At 43.9% G+C, this 13395-nt stretch overlaps 3 protein-coding genes across 3 annotated transcripts; 1 reads left to right on the top strand and 2 right to left on the bottom strand.

The window, feature by feature from the left end:
* The first annotated feature begins 73 nt into the window (after window positions 1-73).
* si:ch211-140l13.3 (centromere protein J) lies at window positions 74-7026 on the top strand. Its single transcript, XM_053444786.1, has 7 exons — window positions 74-484; window positions 1048-1138; window positions 3309-3491; window positions 5595-5717; window positions 5803-5887; window positions 6060-6180; window positions 6504-7026. The coding sequence occupies exons 1-7, from the start codon at window positions 426-428 to the stop codon at window positions 6679-6681; spliced, it is 840 nt and encodes a 279-aa protein (XP_053300761.1). The 5' UTR covers window positions 74-425; the 3' UTR covers window positions 6682-7026.
* A 193-nt stretch (window positions 7027-7219) lies between these two features.
* On the bottom strand, window positions 7220-9811 carry ttll2 (tubulin tyrosine ligase-like family, member 2). The gene is made up of 3 exons (XM_053445726.1): window positions 9590-9811; window positions 7911-9112; window positions 7220-7643 (listed from the first exon to the last, which is right to left on the bottom strand). The coding sequence occupies exons 1-3, from the start codon at window positions 9809-9811 to the stop codon at window positions 7337-7339; spliced, it is 1731 nt and encodes a 576-aa protein (XP_053301701.1). The 3' UTR covers window positions 7220-7336.
* A 731-nt stretch (window positions 9812-10542) lies between these two features.
* LOC128459859 (zinc metalloproteinase nas-14) lies at window positions 10543-12931 on the bottom strand. The gene is made up of 10 exons (XM_053444785.1): window positions 12883-12931; window positions 12758-12811; window positions 12107-12169; window positions 11967-12013; window positions 11739-11808; window positions 11538-11652; window positions 11159-11331; window positions 10966-11047; window positions 10743-10864; window positions 10543-10626 (listed from the first exon to the last, which is right to left on the bottom strand). The coding sequence occupies exons 1-10, from the start codon at window positions 12929-12931 to the stop codon at window positions 10604-10606; spliced, it is 798 nt and encodes a 265-aa protein (XP_053300760.1). The 3' UTR covers window positions 10543-10603.
* Between the last annotated feature and the right edge of the window lie 464 nt (window positions 12932-13395).

The following is a 13395-nucleotide window of genomic DNA, read 5'->3' as shown; positions in this document are numbered from 1 at the left end:
CCCTCCTCATACCTGCATTATATATAAAGCTGTTTCTTTGAAAATTGTAAATGAAAAATCAATGACTTTTTATCCCAGTCGGCTCTTTTATTCCAGATGCTAGTTAGTATACATCAATCTCAATGATGAAAAACTAAACATTTATATGTAAATACTTACATAGAGTAAATGTTATTACATATGAATGTTGCATGTTATGATGTTATGATGCACTGCCTTATATCTACAACTAGAGTGTCACTCAGTAGAGCTCATACCTCACGATGTTAATCTGAATTAATCCTGTCTCTGTGGTGAACCAGTGACGTCACCTCATCTTTCCAACATGGAGGCTGTGCTGGTGTTTCCCTTCATGTGGATCTTCTTTAAGATCTCTGTCACTTATATTTTAATTTCCAGCGGTTCAGAAGACGCAGAAACCAGAGATGGAACTCGATGATGCAGATAAAACAATGGCGGCACAAACATTGTGGGACTTTCACAGGTAAGAACAATCTTTAGTGAATCATGTGTGAAGTGATCAGTGATAAGCTGAATCTGAGCAGCTGTGCCTTCTGCAGGAAGTAGGTGGGCAGGTTTTTATCTCTCTGGGTGATTATCTTGTTTCTCCAGCTCACACGTCTTTTTACATACAAAACATGAAACCACATTTAAACTCACAAGGTCCGGATCTCTGCAGCAGCTTTCACTCACTCAGGGACATTAGTTCACTAAACGAGTTTTTCTCATCACAAACGTTTAATTCTCCTCTTGAGTAATCGAGGAACATGTTGGAAAACGTCCTCTCTCAATCTCACAACGTTGAAGAAAGTGAAAAATCCTGGATCTGCTCCAGAATTCTGACTCATAAGAGAGAAAGTTTCGCTTGAATCCGTTTGAGAAGCTGTTGTGTAACTTCTGCTAAACGAACAAAGGAGACATGAGAAGAGGACATCCCTGCGGCTTTTTCACTTTCAGGAGGGATTTAGTTCTCACTCCTGTTCCCTCTGTTTGTTCAGGCTTTATTATTCCTAATGGTTCTGCAGTAGTCACCATGTCTGTCTGCAGAGAACCAGTGGAGAGAGGCTGCACAGGAGGAACCAGAGGAGAGGTCACGAGGGATGGACACGGACCCAACAACCTGCTGAGGGACGTCCAGGTCAGTGTCCGGTGGGAGGTTCTTCACACACGGGGCTCCAATCGGACACGATCCTCAGTAAAACACAAAAGGCCTCATGACAAATTGTGAAAGCAACATTACACAATACAAAAAAAGCATTTAAAAAGGAATAAAAGATTTAAAAAGGAATAAAAGAGTTGAAATAGTGATTTAATAAAAGGCCATGGCCGTGAAGTCCTCAGCATTGATTTGAAAGAACGAAGATGGGCCCTCTGTGGATGAATCTTCACCAGTTGGAATTCTTGAGTGGCGTTCCACTGCACTTTTTTCCGAACAGGAGGTCAGTGAACTGTGGAATGCAGCAGAAAGATGGACGGCACCTGGAGAAAGCAAACAGGGTTGGCCCCAAGAACAACAAGAGAGCAAGAGAGCTGGAGGAGTCGGTTCTGACACGTGGAGACGCCCGACACGTAGCCCGGGACCGGCTGAGAGACAGGCAGATCGTTGATGCCCCTAAAGGGAGGGAGAAGATGAACCAACTAATTAATTAACTAACTAACTAGTTGCCTTATTCATTGTTAGAAACATCGTAACGTTTCGATCGCTTTTCGTACGTATAAGCATCATAAACGAGCCTCGTCATTGTGTCTTCATCGTAAATCCTCAGACATGTGATCCAGACCCGGCTCATTGTCTCCCAGGTTGAACCCATCGGGAGTTTCAGGGGGTTTTGGTTGGATTTGGCCGCCGCAGCTTTTCAGCAGCGTTGCTCAACAACAAAGAGAGATTTCTCATGACCTCATGGTTTCTGTTTCACAACTCGTTTCCATCGCTCCTCTTAGTCTTCTCCAGGTGAACCGACCCCTCGTGGAGCTGCTGAGTCACACTTTCCTGAGTCAGGGCCAGACTCTGGATAGTTATTTACTGTCCTGTATTTCCTCCAGTTTTCCCTGAAGCCATTAAAACCGCCCACTGTTTAACTGTCACTGGCGTTTAGTCGAGAACAAGCTCTTTAATGGCAGCGCTGCAACAATAAATTGTGATAATAAAATTATTTAGAGTCTGAAGTGACTGTGAAACTAAAAATATATCAACTTTCCTCTCACTACTGGACACAGACGGGACTGAAATGCTGTTTCTCCAACATTTAAGTGGAGGTATAACTTAATGTGTAAGTACACAACATATAAGCACACAACATATAAGTAAACAACATTTAAGTACACAATCTGAGGATATAAAATGTCCTTTGAATAATCTAATATATAAACATAATCTTTGTCAATGTTTATTTAGACGAGGGGGCTGTGATGGGGTGAAATTACCACAAATTATATCATAACAAACATTTTCATATCAGTCGATATCGATAATTATCACGATATCGACTGAAATGTTTTATATATTAATATTTCTAAAGAAGGATTTTTGCTCTCGAGTGAAGGTTTTGATTTCTTCTTCTTGGGGAGCAGAAAATTACAAAAACTTGAAAAACAACAAAATACTCATGTAAATAGTGTATTTATTGTATACAATGAACCTTAGTTATATTGTGATGGTTACAGATATTGTTTTATTGCTCAAGTGATGATGCGTTCTCACCTCTGAGTGTTATTCCCTGTAATTCTCTGATGAAAGCAGATTTTACAGATATTCTCACGGACGTGTCATTAGTTGTGTTTTTCTTCTTCTTCGGAAAGAACCCGGACAAGTTTCAGCCTCTTCCCCCCCCGGTGTGTTCATCTACCTGTCACAGCTGCTCGGAAAGTGCCTGTCAGAAAACCTGGTGGAACAGGTGATGGATCCGGTTAAATACCGGTTTCTGTACAGGACGATGAAGTAACGCTGTGGGTTCCCCTCAAAGCTTCTTAGTGGTTCCCAGTAAAAGGAGAAAATGGTTTTGTTCTTAGCTTTGTTATCCGCCCAGGTGTTTATCAGTTTCACAAAGCTACAGACTAATGGAGGTTATTGTTTAATCACATCGTTCAGTAACTCACTTGGACAGTTTCGGGAAGACACGCCTAAATCTGTCACTTTAATTTTGACTCAAATGATCTGGAAGCTTATTGGTCATCGGGGGTGAAGCGTGGAAAAACACTTTATGGGGCAATTCTGTAAATCATCAGTTAAAGTCCCACATGAATCACACACATTGTTCCCAGTGTCGTGTCCTGACTGTGTGTGTGTGTGTGTTTGTGTGTGTGTGCAGGCCCTCAGCCAGCAGATGGAGGCCCCTCAGTGTCAGCAGAGGGGGGGTGATTGGTCTGTAGTTCGACGCCACCTCCAGGAGCTGATCAGGGAAAACTCCGAGCTGAGGAAGAGACTGACACTCGCTCTGCAGCGCTGTCTGCTGGCCGGGCGATGCACTGCGCACCAGGAGGAACTCACACAGGTTCGATATCGACACTGAATCTTATCAGCCTGTCAACTCATCTTCCATTTCAATCTTTTATAGTTATGAACCTGATCCTGGATCCTGGTTCGTTTCACTCCATCGAACATTCGAGCAGACTCCAGTGTCTCCAGCTTGTTGTGTGTTTAACGTCCTGAAGTCGATGCATGGAACAAAACTCTTAATACCACAAAACCTGCTCGGTTACATTGTGGTTTAAACCATATGTGCAGCTGCATGGTTTCATTTGCATGAGTTACACCCTCGACACCAGAGCCTGCGGCCTGTTACGTTCATTTAGAGGCTTTGTTGTGCGATTTGTTGTGCGACTTTTCATAAGAAAAAGAAATCTTTACATCACCCATGATCCTCTGCTTCCTGAACCAGAAAAGCTGCGGCTTAAACAAATAAATGCAAAACAGCAACAACAGTAGCTGCTCTGTTCCGGCTGCTCTGTACCGGCTGCTCTCTGGTTCTCACGCCTCGGTCTGAATATGGTTCTGTTTTCATGTGAAGGTATTTGTAAAGATGAAGGTTGTGTGGATGGACACGTCAGCTGCAGTGTGGACGAGGCCTGTGTCTCACACTGAGAGGACGGACGAGCTGCTCGACACATTGGTTCTTTATCTCTGTGAGCAGAGGAATTTCCTGGACAGGCTGCAGAGATAACGCCTGCTCGTGAAACACACTCACACTTTGGGCCTCGAGCGACAACATCTTCATTTTCACCTCCTTCGCTGCTCTTACGTATCTCTTTGAAGTTTTCATGTAACGTCCTGTGATGGCTCATTTCAGCTGGACGGATTCCACCTGTTGATGAGGAGGTGTGTGTGTTGCAGACGTTTCATCAGGAGCTCGATCTAAACCCTGAAACTAAGACCTTATAAGGCAACAGGCTCCACTGCACCCGAGGTGTTTCAGTATAGAACCGAGGTCTCAACACATCAAAGAGTCAATTATAGAGTCAGTCGTCTTATTAAAGGACCTGAAACACTCAGAATAAAAATATTAAATATACAGTGAATATTCATAGCACAGCTGCCAGTGATGTGGAATCATTACATCTCTTGGATGTGAAAGAATAAACATTAAATTTAATTTGACATCAAGTTGGAACAATCTACAAATGTCTCTATGAAGCAAGTCAGTGATCAATACAGAAAAGATTCATTAATAAATAAGATGTCCGTTTCAAACTTTTTAATACAAAATGAGTGAATGAAAGAAGCTGTGCTGCCCTCTACTGGCCATCACCTCTCTCTCTCTCTCTCTCTCTCTCTCTCTATTGAAGTGAGAATATTTTGTTGTATTTTCAGATAGTTTGCCTGTGAAGAAACAATAACTTTTACTTGTTTTAACTGTTTTCTCTTAACGCTTGTTTCTATTCTACAGTTGTGTCACTTTACTGTTTAAATCTTTCAGGCATCAAATGAGTCAAACATGTGTAAAAACTCTGTTAAGTGGCCTTTAAGCTTCCCGGCAATAATTCATGAGCAGGAACAAGAGACGGTGTCAGAGAACAGACTTGACCTCATTACACGTTCATGCAGTGAAAGTCGATACGCTGCCCGAGCCTGATTTCACCTTCACAGCTCAAACAGGAGTTATTTACTATAAATTCACTGTATATTTTACATGTTTTCCTAAATAAGGAGTGAAATACATAAACTTACTTTGACTAAATATAACATTTGACTAAATATTATATATTTTGCAGGATTATTCCATAGGTTAATGCTCTTAAATGTTAAATGAAATCAAATTCTAAGTAAAAAAAGTTGTGCATCTGTGAATATAAAAACAAATAGAATATCTAAAGTTTTTTTACTGTGATTTTTTTTTAGGTAGTATGTCAATAGTCAAAATAAAAATCAAAGATCTATAAGAGAATGCATTTTTTTTTTCATTCTTCATAGACGATTATAAACAGATAAATAGATAAATATGTATATTTTATTGATCCTTAGATTAAATCCCACATCGTAGCACTGCAGTACAAACCAGTGATGATAGATAATCCATCATTCTACCTGCAGGAGATAAAAGAAAGTGTGTGTTCACAGATCTTTAAACCTCCATGTGGACGTTTGTCTCTCTGCTCAGACGGAGCTTCGCCTGTGGGACAGACGCCTCCTGCTGACGAGGAGGAACGTCTCTGCCCAGAAGACAAAAACCGTCTCATTCATCAACGGAGACATGAGACACATTTTAGAAGACGGGAAAGTGGTGAGATCTCCGCCTGTGTTTGACTCCTCTGAGTGTGTTTGGGTGCTTTGTGTTGATCGAACACGTGTGTGTGTGTGTGTTACAGGTGTATTATTATGCCGGTGCACAGATTACACACACCACCCACCCGAGTGGTCTGGAGATACTTCACTTCCCCAACCAGCAGATCGGTAAGAGACCGGATGGTGAAGCTACATCTATCAGGGGACTATATTATTACATATTTAAAACAATATGGACGTCTGACCAATAAGGAATTTGGAGACCAAATGTTTATTATCCAAAATAAAGTTTTGAATATTTCCATTCACCCTTTGGTTGTGTGTCTCTTTGTGTGAACAGAGAAGCGACACCCCGGAGGGAGGAGAGAGATCGTGTTTCCAGACGAGACCATCAAGTCTTTGGAGCCCGACGGCAGCGAGAGGACGATCTTCAGCGACGGGACCATCGTTCTCGTTTCACCGTGAGTCTGATTCCCGTGAGGACGAGCTTCAGAGTGTCTGCAGGGTCAGAGTCAGTGCAGCCGGAGGAGGAGCAGCCGGAGGAGGAGCAGCCGGAGGAGGAGCGTCCATTGAGGCGGCCAACAGGTGTCCTCATGGATACATAACAGTTAGAGGTCACACAGGGACAGAGCTTCACATCGTCCACTGATCGGGTCAGCAGGTCAGACAGAGGGTCTTTAGAGGCTTTTGACAAGACGTCTCCTGACTGTCCCAGAAAACTGAAGATGACCGTGTTTTTTAATGTGCCATATAAAGTATGATTATTATTATGAATATCTTCCAGGTCCGGGGAGAAGATGATTGATTTCCCCGGTGGTGAAAGAGACGTCCACACTCCTCAGTTCAAGAGGAGACAGTATCCTGACGGGACGGTTCGGACCATCTACCCCGACGGACGCCAGCAAACCCAGTACACATCAGGACGAGTGCGAGAGAAGAACAGAGTCACACAATCTCAATAACTGTTTGTGTTCACATGGGCAGGAGATATTCTTTTTAAATGTTTGTCACGTTCTTTTGTGTCACACTTTTGTTTCTCCTGATCCAGATCATGTGGCAGCACTTTCATCTGAATAAGTGATGAACTTATGAATGTAGCACGGTCAAGTCTCCATGAGCGAAATCTGAGTCCGTCACTGAAATGAATGAAATGGCTTAAAACTCCACAAATATAAATGTTGAAAGTTTCTACTAACTGAACTAAACACAACCTACAAAATGTTATGACAAGGATTCAATAAAATTATGAATTATTTTCTTTGTGCTGTTGTAAACACTGCAAAAAATGTGTTAAACCACTTTCCACGAAACTCATAAGGATAAAAAAATGAAATTACAGCTGCAAAATAAAATACAGAATATAAAGTAAATATTCTTTTGATCATTTTTAAAATAAAATAAAAAAGTATAAAGGCTCAAATCAGTGTTTGCTTCTACGATAAGACAATAGAAAATAAAATCAGGTTTCTTCATCTGTTTGTTTTATTTTCTGCACATATTCAGGTTGTCAACTTTTAATTTGTGTTATTACTGTAAAAGGTTTAAATGCTCTAAAGTTCAGTGAACACATCACTTTCTTCTCTTCAGCCTCTGAAACACTGTTTAGCTCCGGTCTCTTTAAGTTGGTTTGAAACATCGTCTGAGAGACGGAGGATCCTTCGGGCCCCAGAGCAGAGAATCAAAGTCTTCTTCACCAGCCTTCGTCCCCTCTGCCTCGTCGCACTGACCTGAGGTCAGCTGACCCGTCAGCTTGTGAAGCTCCTGTACGACAACCTTAACGTTCAGTTTGTGTCGGGAGGCTTTCAGCGTGGCTGCGTTAAACGGGAACGTCCGGATGAAGTCTCCGACTCTGACTGGAGGAACACCTCGTCCAGTCGATGCAGTGGTTTCCACCAGAGGAGCCGTTACTGGGACGCGACTCCCACTGCGAAACAATCACAACATTACACTCTGAGACGGGTTGGACCTTTTGACTTGAAGCTGCTGCTGCTGCTCAACTTTCACTCAGACACATGAACAAACAGCAGTGTGATAACAACAACAACCTAAAACTACTCCATCCATTAACATGGAGGAGGCGATGTTTGTGACCTTTACTGCAACCAGCCACCAGGGGGAGGTCAAGAGGTCTGGCTTCACATTTAGGGACCTGTCTTTATCTACAGTCCATGGAACAAACAAAGTAAATCACCTGTAAATGTTGGGGAGCTTCCAGGCCACGGCAGATGGTTTGAATCCCGGCCCCCTCTGTCGGATCTCGGGTGTCTTCTGGGAAACGTCCGTCTCTCCTGGACGTGTGTGTCTGTTTGTCCTTGAATGTGAGCCCAGGATCAGGTTGAGCGTCTGGTCCCTGTGGGTTTTTCTGGCTGTGGAGTTGATTATTCTGACCCCGGCTGCACACGCTGTGGTGGGGTTAACTGGGGGAAGGCGTCTCGACTGGTCCGCCACAAGAGCACGTCGTCCTGGGTTCGTCCCTTTAGACTGTGGGACAGTTTTTAGCAGAGGAAGTGTCTGGGTTTGTGAGGACCTGGGATCATACGAGGGCCGACGGAAACAAGACCGCTTGTGCTTCTGTTTCTGAAACGCTCCGTCTCTTAGGCCATCGGTGGACGTGTAGTTCATCAGGTCAATCAGATCACTGATCAGTCCTCTCTTCACGGAGACATCCGCGGGGCAGTCCAGGGTCAGCGCCGGGCTGCAGTTGACCTCCAGCAGCCAGGGCTTCAACCCGACGTCCACCAGGATGTCGAAGCCGAAGAGCTCCAGGCAGTTGGGACAGGAGGGGACGGAGGGAGCGATGCTGAGGAGGGTCAGCGTCACGATGTTGCTGATCCTCTGCCACAGAGGAAGCTCGTCCACGTCTTGGCTGCGGAGGAAGTGCCTGAACTTGCTCATGGTCCACTTGCACCCCCGGCCCACGCTCTCCTTCTCGGCTCTGTAGAAAGGGCCGAGCTTGTTGATGCTGGAGTTGGTGAGGTGAGCGAACAGGTTCCCCAGGGACGACAGGCTGAACTTCTCCGTGGCGAAGCGCACCAGCCCCTCCTGGTGGATGTAGACAGTCAGTGGATGGAAGCTCTTCACGCACACGTAGATCCTCAGGTCGAACTTGTAGCCGGAGATCAGCAGAGGGTCGCTGACGTAGCGCTGCACGATGACGGAGCAGTCGTACACCAGGTCTTTGATATCCTGGAAGAGGAAGATGCCTCGGCCTCTGGAGAGATCCACGGGTTTACAGATCCAGTAGAGCGACGCTCCTCTGGTCAGATGCAGTTTGTCGTATTCAGCCAGGAAGCGGGTGTAGTCGTTGGGGAGGATGAAGCTGGAGGGACTGAAGTCGTAGAGCGTCGAACCACAGGAGGCTCTCATTCTCCTCAGGTTCCGTGCCAAGCAGTCCTACCAAAGAGAGACAAGCCATGTTCCATCATTTGGAACATTCTGTTAAACATGTATTTGTCCTAATCCAAAATTTATTTCTAATGTCAGGTATAAATCTGATCTAATAGTTCCACAAATCTCATCTCAAGTCTCTTAGTCTCGAGAACAGTTCATCTTATCGGCTTCACACTTGTCACGTGTTTCGTAAAGAACCCAAAGAAGAGCAGAGTCGATTATGGTACGATTTGGACCAACGATAAATTTGAGGGGACTCAACGATGTAAGTGACGTCATGACACCGATTCAGATTCTCCAGCTTGGATCCTGCTTCCTGATTCGAGCTTCACCAAAATAACAGGTAAGGCCAATACAGCAGCAAGCCACCAGGGGGCCATCAAGAGGATTTGGCCTCAGTTTTGAGTCACATCACCTTTAAAGTGCATGTAAAAAGATTGATAACATTATCTTTCATTAAGAGTCCATGCGTTTGCTCACCTTGCGTGTGATGCCAACAGTTTTGGGATGGTGGTTGAGTCGCTGCCACGGCAGCAGGCTGTGGTACTGGGAGCTGTGGAAGGCCGAGCTCCTCCAGTAGAGGTTCCAGTCTTCCTCCTCCCGCTCGCCTCCATCATATTCTTCCCACCCCCGCTCGAGGAGAACGTCTCTCAGCAGCTCCGGAGCTTTGTCGTGCAGTCGGAACACGAGGGCCGCCGCCATGCACCATCGTCCACTTCAGACAGAGCAGAGAATTAAACACATGGATCAGCTGCAGGACTTTGAATCGTCTTTATTTCCTAAACCATTCCAGTAATAAAAAACAAGGCGAGACATCCTCTGTTCTGAACGTCAACAAAATAAGTCAAGTTGTATTCAACATCAAAATGGTCAAGTAAGAAAATTATACAGTGTTAAAATCTATTGAAATGCTGGTTTCAGAATAAGTAGGATTTGTAATTCAGGCTTTTCTCTTTTGAGACTTAAAATGTATTTATGGGACAAATACTGAAATATTTAAAGTGCAGATAAATGTGAATAATAGTTACACACATTAGATATAAATGTCTTACCTTGTAGATGCTGAGTGCACATCAGGTCATGGTCTGATTTTCTGTGTCCAATGACTGTGCCAGAGAATAAGAGTCTTTCCTCTAAGATCACTTTGCCTCAAGTGTTTGTTTACAGGCTCCTCCCACAGACCTAACCAGACACTCACACACAGTACACACAGACAGACACACACACTGTAGATGGTCTGAGTGAGATCAGCAGCTCCGTCACCCTCAGGAGTTCGTCTTCAGGTCAGATTTCAAGGATTTGATTAAAATCGTGCACATCATGTTACTGGAGTTAAAACGATCAGAGGCTTTAGGAGCAGACACTCGGTGCACGTCTCCTCTGGATGAGACCTTTCAGATGAAGAACAAAGAACAAACACACACAACAGGATCTTCTTTGTTCATAAATATGATTTTTATTAAATCTCGAGGCCCAAACCAGCAGCGAACCCGCTCAGTGTGGTTTCATCCGCTCGTCTGAAAGAAGAAACGTGTTTTAGTATTGTGAAAGGCTGTAGTCCCCCCCCCCCCCCCGCGCCTGTTCATTGGTTTGTTAGCAGGGTAACACAAACAAACAATGAGAGGTTTGTTACCACAGTGGTAGAGTGAGTTGATTCTCTGGATGTCCAGCTGGGTGAGATGCGTCCTCTGACCCATCTGCTCCCCCCCCTTATTTGGCAGTAAAGTGGGACCCCCGTCCTGACTGAAGAAATACCTGCGATGACAGAAGAATAAGTGAAGTGGAGTCCCAGGGCTGAATGATCAGAGTCGGATATGAATCATAAGCTTATGGACACGACTGGAGAGAGGACTCACAATCCGTAGTGCATGATGGAGTCCACGTCGTACGGCAGATTCTGAGTGTCCCCATGTTTCACCTTGAAGTTATTTTGTTTCCCTTGAAAATCAGAAATATGAATCATGCCTCGGTCTTCTGAAGTCACACAAACCAAAGTATAACACAACATACAAACATGAATCTGATCTGTGTGTCCTCTGAGGCCTTTACCCTGTTCGATTCTCTGCCACTGCACGCTGACGTACTGGTCCCGGTCGTCGCGGGTGTGCTCGTGATATAATCCCAGTGCGTGGAGCAGCTCGTGGCAAAGGTTCCCCACTCTGCAGGACAGACCATAATACAGCGACTGGGCTCCTCCCTGACAGCCCACGAAGGACGCACAGCTGGAGGAGACAAAGAGGAGACAGGTTCTCCCTCACGTCCAACAGTGGTTTATAAAAATACCAGAACCACATTCCACTGGTTTAAGGTTTGTGGCCTTGCTGCTTATTTGACTCTCTAAGGGTTCAAGTCCTTCAAGTCTTCTTACTTAATTTTGTTAATTATGAAAACTAAATCATTTGTGTCGTTAATTTGCATTTCTTCTCACCCTTTTCCTTTCATGATGTTCAGGTAGTTAAATTCATTGTCGTGTTTTTTGAAGCGAATACATGTAACGCTTGAGATCATTGCGAAGGCAGCGTCCATGTCTGACTCTCGATCAGCTGAAAACACACAAACCTTCACTACACACACAGACACACAGTGGTCTTTACATAATGAGACGTGAGCTTGAACCACAACAGCTCACCCAGGTCCCGACTGAGGGCGTAAGGGACGATGGCGTCCGGCCACAGGCTAGACACAGCGTTCCTGACCTCCTGTGACAAAACCACAGTCTGAACACTTCCATGCTGTAACTCTTCATGTCATTTTGCCATTTGTTGCAGATATCATATTTCTTCCTAGTTCAAAATTCACAGTTGAAGCTGCATCTCTCCTGCAGCCGTGTGAATAGAAACTTCTCTGTTCATCTTACCGGCATCAGAATGTCTCCTTCTTGGACAATCAGGTCTTCTTGAAGCTCTGTGAGGGTTCAAATATCAGGTGAAAACACGCATTCTATATTCAAACTTTTGTTTTTTTCTGTATATTTATCAGTAATAATTTAAATGTTACCCTCTAAAGTTTCCGGGTCGTCTCTCTGCGGCGACCCAAGCTCGATGGAAACGTTCCCACCACCTGGAGATTTAAACGTTACTGAAATTCAAAAATATAAAATTTTAATAAATCTTTAAAATCCCAATGAGGACGAACCTGGTGTTGGATGAGTTGCATTGTGGGTATTATTTAGAGGAAGAGCGTCGACTGAAAGAGAAATCCAGTAAAAACAATCAGGTAATATCTTTTAAAATGAAAATGACTTATGTAAATGCTGTAAATACTGAACATGTACCTTGTAAAGTCAGTGAAGTATTTGGCTGCTGCACATCGAGCGTCGGACTGACCGTCACATTACCTGAGCAAAGGAGGGAAGAAGAATTCTCTCATACAATTCAATGTCTTGGTCATCGCACAGTGAACAGAGGGACAAATATAAAACATTAAATAGAATAAATCCAATAGAATCCAGGCTGAAAACAAAGGGAACGGCAGGTTTATCATGTCCGAGACGCTGACTTCTTTTAATTCCGGCTAAACATATGTTTGTACTTTTTTGGGGGAAGTTTGGAATTCATGAATTTACTGGTTTTTATTATACTTTATTTTTATTATTACTTCCTTCTGAACTTCTCTGTCTGTCTCAGCCAATATCCAAAGAGCCCTCACCTGTGGCAGCAGGAGCAGCACCAGCCTGAGGCGGATTCACCGGGACTCCAGCAGCTACATGAAGAGAAAGAGTTAATTATCATCATCACTCAGATGAATCTCTGCTTTAAGGTCTGGTTGTGTACCTGTGGAGACGCAGAGGAGGAGCAGGAGCCACATGGAGCAACACAGCATCGTTTCAGGAGCAGAGAACCTGAGGAGCAGAGATGTTTCCTGACATGAAACCTGGTCACGTCTCAGCAGCTGGGATCACTTCACTCTGATTATGAACTCTCAGTCCCGCCTGTAGAGGGCGCTACAGTAGCTTTCTCGGGTTGTGCCATGGAAACTGAATATAAAAGACATTCATAGTTCTTCTTCTGGTAGTCTGCTGTTAATTGTGTGTCTGTTTGTGTAAGTACACTGAGCACAACAACACAAGAGTCAAATTCCAGGTGTGTGAACTTGTCCATGGCAAATAAAACTGATTCTGATTTAAGGTTTAATCTTTTTCTTTGCATTACAAGAACCTACAGTCATATGTTTAATCATATTTATTATTAAAATGATCAACAACAAATTGCTCACACTCGTAATTTTCAGTCTTCTATACGTATATATGTTATTGTGTTTTCATCTGCATTCGTTTGTATGTTAGT

Source organism: Pleuronectes platessa, chromosome 17 (genome assembly GCF_947347685.1).
Source record: "Pleuronectes platessa chromosome 17, fPlePla1.1, whole genome shotgun sequence".
NCBI lineage: Eukaryota > Metazoa > Chordata > Actinopteri > Pleuronectiformes > Pleuronectidae > Pleuronectes > Pleuronectes platessa.
Note: the sequence above shows the minus strand (reverse complement) of the source record. Positions and strands in the feature narration are given on the sequence as shown.

Bases quoted from the DNA above. Each gene is read 5' to 3' on its own strand.
- si:ch211-140l13.3 (XM_053444786.1), top strand. From the start codon at position 426: ATGGAACTCGATGATGCAGATAAAACAATGGCGGCACAAACATTGTGG. The intron at 485-1,047 runs GTAAGAACAATC...GTCTGTCTGCAG, and splicing joins ACATTGTGGGACTTTCACAG to AGAACCAGTGGAGAGAGGCT. The intron at 5,718-5,802 runs GTGAGATCTCCG...TGTGTGTTACAG, and splicing joins TTTTAGAAGACGGGAAAGTG to GTGTATTATTATGCCGGTGC.
- ttll2 (XM_053445726.1), bottom strand. From the start codon at position 9,811: ATGGCGGCGGCCCTCGTGTTCCGACTGCACGACAAAGCTCCGGAGCTG. The intron at 9,113-9,589 runs GTGAGCAAACGC...TCTCTTTGGTAG, and splicing joins CTGTTGGCATCACACGCAAG to GACTGCTTGGCACGGAACCT. The intron at 7,644-7,910 runs GTGATTTACTTT...ATTGTTTCGCAG, and splicing joins AAGCTCCCCAACATTTACAG to TGGGAGTCGCGTCCCAGTAA.
- LOC128459859 (XM_053444785.1), bottom strand. From the start codon at position 12,931: ATGCTGTGTTGCTCCATGTGGCTCCTGCTCCTCCTCTGCGTCTCCACA. The intron at 11,653-11,738 runs GTGAGCTGTTGT...GTGTGTTTTCAG, and splicing joins CGCCCTCAGTCGGGACCTGG to CTGATCGAGAGTCAGACATG. The intron at 11,332-11,537 runs GTGAGAAGAAAT...TGTCTCCTCCAG, and splicing joins AACATCATGAAAGGAAAAGG to CTGTGCGTCCTTCGTGGGCT.